The sequence below is a fragment of the Bison bison genome, unplaced genomic scaffold, assembly GCF_000754665.1.
Source record: "Bison bison bison isolate TAMUID 2011002044 unplaced genomic scaffold, Bison_UMD1.0 scf7180017864064, whole genome shotgun sequence".
NCBI lineage: Eukaryota > Metazoa > Chordata > Mammalia > Artiodactyla > Bovidae > Bison > Bison bison.
The window spans coordinates 1,589,890-1,599,752 of record NW_011494636.1 but is presented as its reverse complement, the minus strand read 5'-3'; the positions used below and the strand labels follow the sequence as shown (position 1 = coordinate 1,599,752).

The 9,863-nt window shown below is 40.7% G+C and overlaps 1 protein-coding gene across 1 annotated transcript; it reads right to left on the bottom strand.

Annotated features, from left to right (window-relative positions):
* Nucleotides 1-432: 432 nt before the first annotated feature.
* Nucleotides 433-9,857, bottom strand: CHML (choroideremia-like (Rab escort protein 2)). Its single transcript, XM_010836685.1, has 3 exons — nucleotides 9,488-9,857; nucleotides 7,503-7,588; nucleotides 433-5,294 (listed from the first exon to the last, which is right to left on the bottom strand). The coding sequence occupies exon 3, from the start codon at nucleotides 4,961-4,963 to the stop codon at nucleotides 3,008-3,010; it is 1,956 nt and encodes a 651-aa protein (XP_010834987.1). The 5' UTR covers nucleotides 4,964-5,294; nucleotides 7,503-7,588; nucleotides 9,488-9,857; the 3' UTR covers nucleotides 433-3,007.
* Nucleotides 9,858-9,863: the final 6 nt, after the last annotated feature.

The following is a 9,863-nucleotide window of genomic DNA, read 5'->3' as shown; positions in this document are numbered from 1 at the left end:
TTCTGTTGAACACTAACCGCATAATTCTGAGTGACAGTAAATAACTATTTTTCATTTGCTAATATTTTGCATTTGTTCAGATGAGACCCTTTTCAAAATGTTTCCTCCTAGTACTGAGGCGATATTAACTTCAAAATGTAAGTGTTAGTATATCATCTTTCTAGTACATAGATATTATTTATTCTTTGAACATTTGAAAAAGTTCACCAATAAGCCCATAAGAGTAAAATGGGTTTGTCAGAAAATCATACTAGGTTGGGACTTCCCTAGTGATCCAGTGGTTAAGACTTTCCTTCCAATGCAGGAGGTGTGAGTTCAATTTCTGGTTGGGGAGCTAAGATCCTACTCATATGCCTCATAGCCAAAAATCAAAAAATAAAAAGGAAGCAATATTGTAACAAATTCAGTAAGGCTTTAAAAAAATGGTCCATATCAAAAATAAATCTTTAAAAAAAAAAAAGGATGAAAAAAAAATTATACTCTCCTCTAATTTTTAAAATGCTTTTCTTCGGTAATAATTTATTTCCAATTTATTTGTATTCAAGTAGGAAAGTAATAAATTCATTTCTTAGTTTTTAAAACACTGATTTTATCTAACATTTTCCTGTTTCTATTACTATGGTTCTATCATCTTTTGCAACATCTCACTGATATTCTCAAATTCTTATGAATAAAAATATTCCTCATATTGAAATTAAAATATTTTCAATAGGTCTGGATTACCTTCACTTCCATTTAATTTAACATCTCAAATTCTTTTACATTTTAATAACTAATTTTTAGGTCTATTTCAGACATTTCATTTGTTTTGATAAGTATAAGCCTAGAAGCCAACCAATAACAGATTTGCTAGATTCAAAATATATATATTAATATCAATTCATGACTTCTCTACTTCAGTAAGTTGAAATTTACTTAAATTGTCCTTGTTTCATTTTTCTCACATACAGAAGAGCAACAAAAGTCTATTTAGAGCGTACTTTGCCCTAGTAACACGTTACTTTTTATAACATCATAATCAAAAGGTAAATTTAAAATAATTGTGTTAAAGCTTAGACAAATTCTACTACAGTGAGATTCACAGCTCTAAGTTACATGCATTTTTAATTAATCTTTACTTTCCTATTTCTCTGACTCAGTAATAAGCTGTCTGCCTACTTTGCTTCACTAGCAATGCTAGACTTGTTCTCATGAGCCAGTAATCTTTTCTTTCTCCTTTAGTACCTATACTCTTCTAACAGTTAACAGAGGTTGAAAGATTTTGAAATCATGAAAGCCTGGATTTCAATGTTGGCTCTGCCACGAATCAGAGTGAATTACTGTCTTTATTTTCTCTCTGAAAATGTATTATCTGCCTCACAGAGTTGTTGAGAAACTATAATGAGAGAGTACAATAAGTGCGTGCTGCTGCTGCTGCTAAGTAGCTTCAGTCGTGTCCGACTCTGTGCAATCCGAGAGACGGCAGCCCAGCAGGCTCCCCCATCCCTGGGATTCATCAGGCAAGAACACTGGAGTGGGTTGCCATTTCCTTCTCCAATGCATGAAAGTGAAAATTGAAAGTGAAGTCGCTCAGTGGTGTCCGACTCCTAGCGACCCAATGGACTGCAGCCCACCAGGCTCCTCCGTCCATGGGATTTGCCAGGCAAGAGTACTGGAGTGCGTAGCACATAGTAAATGCTCTGTTCCCGGGCAAAAAATCATAATTAAAGGGCTTATTTCCTATAGGATTATCATTCTCTGTCTGAGGAATGGAAATGGTGACTTAGGACGGAAGTTTACTTTTTCTGATAGTTCCACAAGCTTGCCCTGCTAGAATATAAGCAGCTTTATAACTTCTGGTGGTTCTAGAAAAAAAATGTTTCTATCTTCTAGATAACAGCTAAGAGGCAGGAGCTGATTATGAAGGCGTCCACCTTGTTACTTGCTGGGACACAACCAAAGGGGCATGGTAAAGCTTCCTCTGATTTACTAACAACTGTAGTGTTACTAATTAAAGTGGTGGGACCAACAAAATGATATACTTCACTTTCATTGTGAAATCTTGGGAAATCTACTCACAGATGGATTTTTAAAACCATCTGTATTCCCAGGTTAAAAATGTTTCACTCAAGTTTCTCCTTAGCAATTTCAGAATAGGCATTCTGAAATATCTTTTCCTGGAGCAGTTTATTTTTTCTTTAGCCTGAATTACTTAGAAGTTCTTTTCTTTTAGGTGCCAGAGCAGTGCTCTGCATAAATTTTCTGAAGTACTGAACCAGAACTAATCTTTCCCCCTAGATTTTCTTTGGACCAAACCTCCCAAGAATGAGCTTTGCAGCTACTAACTGAACTCTCTGACTCTTTCCAATGTATAAGACTGGGATGACATCACTGCCTCATTGATTACAAGGGTCAAGCAGGAGAATTAAACTGCAAGATGCATTCTAAACATCACCTTCACAAATAAAAGATCATGCAAAACTATTCTTCCAACAATTACAAACATATTTTATCACATTGGCACTTGCATTAGTTGCTATTGCTGCCATGATATCTGTATGTTTATATTATAAACAAAAGACCCACGTAATTTCCTCTGTGTTTCACTACTCAGAGGTGGTAGCAACTGTAATAGCTGTAAAAATAATTTAAATATTCCTTAGATATCACCGTTCTGTAGACAATAATAAAATTTGAAGATAATCAGCAGATATAATATCATCTTCCTTTAAGCACCATTGCTAACACGGAACTCTCACATATATACCCAGTACTAAAATAAAGCTAATTCTGGGTCATGGAGCCCATTCTGAAACAAAAACAAGTCCAATAACCAATACATCCGTCATTGATAGGTTAACAAAGGCATCCAATGACTAAAAGTCACAAAGAGAATTATAGACAACATCTGCATGGCATTCATCATATAACCACATCTAATTACTCATATAGGAAACTGTCCTTTAAATGAGAATATTCTGATGCCAGGATGAAGGCCCAAAGTAGCATTTCCAGTTTGTTTTTTTTTCTAATTTTGAAGGTGCTTCCCTGAACTTTCTAGGTTTTTGCTTCCCTCAGAGGATTCTAGTTTGGCCATTACTATATTATTGGTTCCAAGAGGCTCTGATGGCTTTTCATCACCGTCAAAGAAAATGTCTTCCGGATTTGGAGGTGGGGGGCAGAATTCTTCACTTGGAAAGATCTCGTGGAAGAGTGTTTCAGCTTGCTTGACGGCATGCTCACTTCCAAGTCCACAGTCAGGCCCAGTGCAGACATAAACGTTGGGAGGCAAGCCATTATATGAGCTACGGCTGACTCCCGAGGAATCTCTCATGTTAAAATAAAGAGCCCACAAGAGTCCTGGCTTTGGAAGTTCTTCCTTGTCTACTTCTGTCTCAGAATACGGGGTGAATAATTTCTTCACCACTGATTCTAAGTCTTCTCTTGCTGTTTTGGAAGATGAACAGGTCAGATGTACCAGGTAGGTGTCTTTCATGCATGTCATGGTTGAAGAACACAATTCAATGATTCGGACAGCATGTGCTCCTGGTTCCACCGGAGGTACTATCAAAATGGAAATCTGCTGATCTGAATCTGTCTTTAGGACAGACTGATCTGTAATGAGCACTGCCCTGGATATCTGCTTGTATTGCACACTCGAACATGTTTCCTCAGACAGGTAACTATCTTCCACAATGAAATATTTAGCATTTATCCTTTGACCAAGGTGATCTATAATTGCTTTACATCTTCCAGATTCTCTGTCAACTACAAGGCATTGTACTTTATGGCGAAGACAATATATCCCACCGAAAACTGCACACATCCTGCAGAAACACTGGGGAATTTCACCTTGGCCATATAAGGGAAATAAAAAGGGAGTATTGCCAAACCGTCCAAGACACTGAAGAAAGGTTTTTGTTGCTTTAAGGCCATCTACTGTAGTGCAAGAGGATTCTGACATCATGGCAATCGAGTGAAGTATAAAATGCTGGAGGCTGGGGGTTAAGTTTTTGGTTTTCAAGTACTCTGAAAATGAGCATTGTGTGAAAGCTTGGTATTCCTCAGGATGTTGTTCATAATCTAAACAAAATGTAAGAAATTTCATTAGCATCCTCTTTTCAACCATAGTGAGCTCTTTGCTATTAAAGACATCTGCTCTGGAACAAGGCACCTGCTCTACTTTTCCTTCTCGAAATGCAAGAATTCTAGTGACATTTTTAAATTCAGCGTAACGACTAACATTTGATTTGATTAACAGATCAATTAACAGTCCTTGAGAATAAAGCAGCTTCGATGACAGATCAATATTAAACCTCCTGCCTTCTTTAACTATTTGAGAGTAAGCAATCCTTTTTCTCTTTGGTGGCACACTGTTGTCTTCCAGTACAGGTTTGATTTCATCTTTAGTGCCATCTGAAACTGTGTGTTTATAAGTATCATACCCACAATATTCTTCTTTCACAGAAGTTTCTGCCGTATCAGTTATTTCTTCATTGTTTTTTGGAGTGTCTTGTGTAGGCACTTCATAGCTAGTAATGTGTGATGAGTGTGTTTCCTCAGACAAGCATGCAGAATCCAGAGGTTTTATGAGGGTACTAGATGCTACACAAGAAGGATTTTTCTGCAGGGCACCAAGCTCTACAATATTGCCATCCATGCCCTGACTGGCATAACAAAAAACTTCGGCGTGTTGAATGGTTTCATCCTTCTTGCAAAGAGGGATGGCTTCTTCTGTTTCATGGATCATGTCTTGCCATGCAGCAGGGCTTTCCTCCCCAGTGTCACTGTTTTGCTGATGTTCCTTCAACCAGGACAGCAATCCTGGAAAGCTGAAACTAGCCCAGTTTCCCCCATAGTAACTTCTTGAATCGAGATGCAGAACCCTTTGACCACTTCTGGAACATGCAGCGGCAAGGATGGATTCAGGCAGACCTGTCCCCATCACTATCACATCAAATTCTGTTGGGAGACTGTTGGCCATCCTGGAAAAGTGTCTGGTGACAACGTCTAATGAAGAAAATGTATACGAATCTGGGATGAGGGTTCGGAGAAGGTGTGACTACACTGTAATAAAATCTCTCCTTGTGATATTCCAGATCATCCCAGAAATACTGAAGTTGCAGGTCCCAGGTATTCAACTGCTATCCTTTTTTAGAATTATTTTCTTATAGGTCAGTAGCATAAAACCATGATAAAGTACATCTAATCATATCTGAGAATAATAAAACAAGTATACGGGTTCATTTCTGTGTTTCATCTTAGCAGTGAATGTCAAAATGTATCGCATATGCATTTGTGACTGGAATTCTGCTCTGAAAGGAGAAAATTCAAGACAGAATACAATTATTAACAATACTAAGAGAATAATAATTTCAAGCATCAATAATTATAATCCTATGGAGCACAACTTGATATCAGGACATAAGATTCTACTAAAGCAAGTCATTACATGCTTTCTCACATGTTTTCTAACTTCTTGAAAATAAGCAAAAGATATAGACTCCTCCAAGTCAGGCAATTCAACAATGAAGAATGGATATAACAACATCCCCCAAAAATAAAGAATTAGTATAATACAATTCTATAACTTTTGGTTTTAAGTATTTGAATAAATGGTGCACAACTAGGAGATTAAATTGCAAGGAACAGGTGGCTCCACTGTTTATGGAAACATACTATATACTATGTGCACGCTGCTATGATTATGCATATTTCTGTGGCCCATACAGTCTGTGGATGCTTCTAAGACAAATGAACAGAAGACTTTCTCATGCCCCACCCACCTTCAGGCTCTCATGGGAACAACATGAGACTATTTCAATTGAATGGGCCACTGCTATAATCAGAAAAGGATTAATTCAATAAAATAGCATATTAAAATGTTTAGGTATATAAAAGAATTAGTCTACTGAAAATGTATTTGTAAGAAATCCTTATATAAATGTGCATATGCACAAGTGTGTTTTTTAGGTGTAAGTTAAAAAGGAAAAGTCCTGGGTCCATATGTTAAAACACTGCAATATAAAATAACATCTACTTCATTGGAAGGACTGATGCTGAAGCTGAAGCTCCAATCTTTGGCCACTTGATACAAAGAGCTGACTCATCAGAAAAGATCTTGATGCTGGGAAAGACTGAGGGCAGGAGGAGAAGGAGACAACAAGAGGATGAGATGGTTGGATGGCATCACTGACTTAATGGACATGAGTTTGAGCAAACTCTGGGAAACAGCGAAGGACAGGGAAGCCTGGCGTGCTGCAGTCCACGGGGTCAACAAGGAGTCGGACACAACCGAGTGACTGAAGTACAGCTTCTAAAACCCACGTCATCATAGGGTGACGTGCATTTTATAAGACCCTAGCTCTGAGACTGAATCTCTTCATCTCAAGATGAAGGTCTGTCTAAACATCCTCTGCCAAGATTAGCATGTTGTTTGCTGTTCTTATTTTTGAAGGGGTAGGAGGTGGTAGTAAAGAAAGTCTCTCCTGTTAATCTGTAGCATCATTCTGGTTGTATTCCATGTGCAGAACACCTGCATGGTGGTAGGTGTTGCCAGAGGTGCAATAGCCAAAGGGCTGAAAGGCAAAGTCACCTGGAAGTATTACACACACCACATGCTTGATGGCCTTTCTATCACTCATCGTTGCATGGTAAGAGTAAGTTTCTTAAGCTCTGATTTTTCCTACTGCTACACTTACTGAAACCTAGATCAGTGCATACTGGGTCTGCCTAGGCTGAGATGACTAATTATCCTGGATATCCATATAACAAGCCATTCAATTGGAACTTAAAGTGACGAATTCACTGAATTGCCAGTTCAAATGAGACGGCAATCTTCATAGTCTTGTCTGGTCAAAGCCTCTGCCTGAAGAATACTAGGGATTCCACTTGCTTTCAGCACTCCCTAAGAAACCAGGAATTGAGCACAGAATGAAGTGGTTGCCTGGCCTACTCATATATATATATATATATATATATACACACATATGTGAATTACTTATTCTGCTTTCTTCCTGCAGAGTGTGGAGAGGAAGACAGAACCCATGAGGGTATGTGAAGAAGCGTAACCATAGTATGTACCTATTTTTGGCTTAGAAGGGGATATAGCAGAGGTTTGCGAGTAAGAGAGGATATAAGCCATAAGTGCTGAAACCAGCCACCTCCTAACCTACAGGTATCAAAGGAATTCTCGTAACACAAGGCAGGACAGGACAACCTTAAAGAACATTTAGCTCAATTACCCTGTAACCCCAGGTAAGAGAACTGATGGCTGGAGAGATTAAGTGACTGGGAGAGTCCACATGACGGGTTAGCCACAGGATTGAGTGGGACCCATGCTCATACCATCAGGCCAGTGGTCTTTCCACTTGACAGAGCAGCCTCTCTAGAAGCCTCTGAAGTAAGCAGTCACTTTTGATATTTTAGAATGTCCTGCCCTTCACTACTCCAGGGTTAGTTAGTTCTTGCTTAGGGCTAACAATGAGGAAAGCACCCTCCCTCTCTTTATCTTTAACTCTTACCTAGAAGCACAATGTTTGGAATTTACTCCAGAATCCGCCGGTCAGTGCAGGAGACACAGGTTCCATCCCTGGGTTGAGAAGATCCCCTGGGGAAGAAAGTGGCAACCCACTCCAGTATTCTTGCCTGGGAAATCCCATGGACAGTGAAGCCTGGTGGGCTATAGTCCACAGGGTCACAATAGAGTCAAACACGACTTAGCAATTAAACAACAAAAATGTTTTCAGCTCTATCATAATCCACTATTGACCTGTCTCCCAGGGCTTGAACAAGACTCAGAACGTTCTGTCCCAGAGTTTCCACCTCTAACTTAAAGGCAGGTTAAAGTCATTGTTGAAAGCACTAACTAAATGCCCAGAAAAAGAGTAGTGGTCAGGCAAAATACTGTGTGGTGAACATTTTTAGCAGTCTTAGAAAATCCTTTCAGATTGGGGTGGGAATGGAGCAGGGATGATGAGGGAGGAAAAGGATGGAAGAGAAAAGGAGATACAGTAGGGTGAGGCCACAAGATAGAAGGGATGAGGAAGAAAACAAATGCTGGTACTAAGAAAAAACTGGGACGAGGAAGAAAACAAATGCTGGTACTAAGAAAAAACTCACCATACCCCTGTTTCCAAACTCCCAGGCACTGAGTTAGAATAGAAACTGAATTTCCCGGCACAGAAAATGCACTTCTTTAAGATAAGAACTTTAAATGCTTATTGGGGAAGGGGTAGGTAGTAGTAGAATATTAGAATCATTGAGACAATCGAATAAAATTATGATTTCTATGATATTTTCTTGTGTCCCTCAACATATAAAAAAGGAATCATAACAAATATAAAATGTGGGTTTGTCATCACATAGACGGCTGGTGAATAAGAAAATACTCTTGATAATGCTACAACGATTTTATTCTTGTAAACTTGCCAAGATAAAAGCAGTAATGAATTATCAATAAATTTCAGGATTTTTTTTTAAGGAAATTTAAGACCTGAGAAATATACATTTCTATTTCAAACTTTTGTACAAATGAAATTTCTGGAGCACATACAAAATGATAATTTCTTTTTCAAGCTTAGAAAATAATGTCTTCAGTGAAACAGTGGGGTGGTTCATCCTTCAAAATGTCAAATGTTAGTGAGATTTAAATCTTGCATCTGGGTTAAGAGTATTGTATTATCAAGTTCTACTTAATGAAACCTACTGGTTTCACAGCTAATTATATGTTCATTTTGAGTTGGGATTCTCTCATCCATTTGCAATCTCACCTGGGACTTTCGTGTGCTGGAAACTATAAGGAAGAAAACACAGAAAAAATAGCTAATAGGGTACATGCCAGTGTGCATTCTGAGGACCTGAATAAAACTATCTCACTTCCTAGGAAGCAATCAAAGGTTTACAACTGCTAATGGGCAAATTTTTAAAAAGAATTTACACATCGCGACTATGTTAAGTTTCTATCTCTCATTTTAGTTAATTAATATAGGAATTAGATCTCATCACCCTCTCCAACTTTCACAGATCAATCACCGTTTTCCTTGAATCTCTTAACTCCACGGCCCTTAATTTCTTTTCTCAAAGTGTATAAGCCATTGTCTCGTGCCCTGTTGAATTAAATGAGGAGACAGAAAGCAGAGAAGTAGATGAGCAGGACAGCGACCAGAGATGGGGTATGGAGGAACTGGGCCCACCGGGGAGCGGGGGCTTGCAGACAGGCTGGGGTTTGGGTGGGCGTGGGGCCTGGTGAGCAGAGGGAAAGAGGGAGGTGAGCGAGCGCAGGAGGACGAGGTCAGCGGGGGAGGAGGAGAGGTGCGCGGAGGGGGCGAGATGGGGGAGAGGTGAGGTCACGAGGGAAAAGTCGGGCTGGGGAGGAGGGGAGGTCAGAGGAATAGAGGTCAGTGGGGAGGTGACCACAGGGGAGCCCCGCCGCGAGGCTGAGGTCCCGAAGCGGGAGGGGGCGGGGCCGGGAGCAGGAGCGGGAGGGAGGTCCACTCCGACCACTCACCTCACAGGCTGCTGCTGAAGCCCACTCGCCGTCCCACTCGCCGATCGTGGTGCCCCCCCACCCTGCTGCCCCTCAGCAGGAACGCGAAAGCCAGGGCGGCCTGGAGGACGGACGGTAGCAGATCGCCGAGGCTGACGTGGAGCAGGAGGAGGCGGGCGGGGCTGCGGAGCCGCGGTAACTTGAGGTAGATGACGAGCGCTAGCAGGTTGCTGCCCACGCCCGGAAGCCCCACGGAGCCAAGCAAAACACCACGCGCTCGTAGGCGCCCTCGCTGACAGGCAGGGTGAGGCTTGACTACCCTGCCCTTCCGCCAGCCGCCGCCGCGCCTCCCCGCTGGCACTACGGGGGCCGGCGCGCTCGGTTCCGGGCGGGGCGC

Excerpts from the sequence above, each read along its gene's own strand:
- CHML (XM_010836685.1), bottom strand. The coding sequence starts at position 4,963 with ATGGCCAACAGTCTCCCAACAGAATTTGATGTGATAGTGATGGGGACA.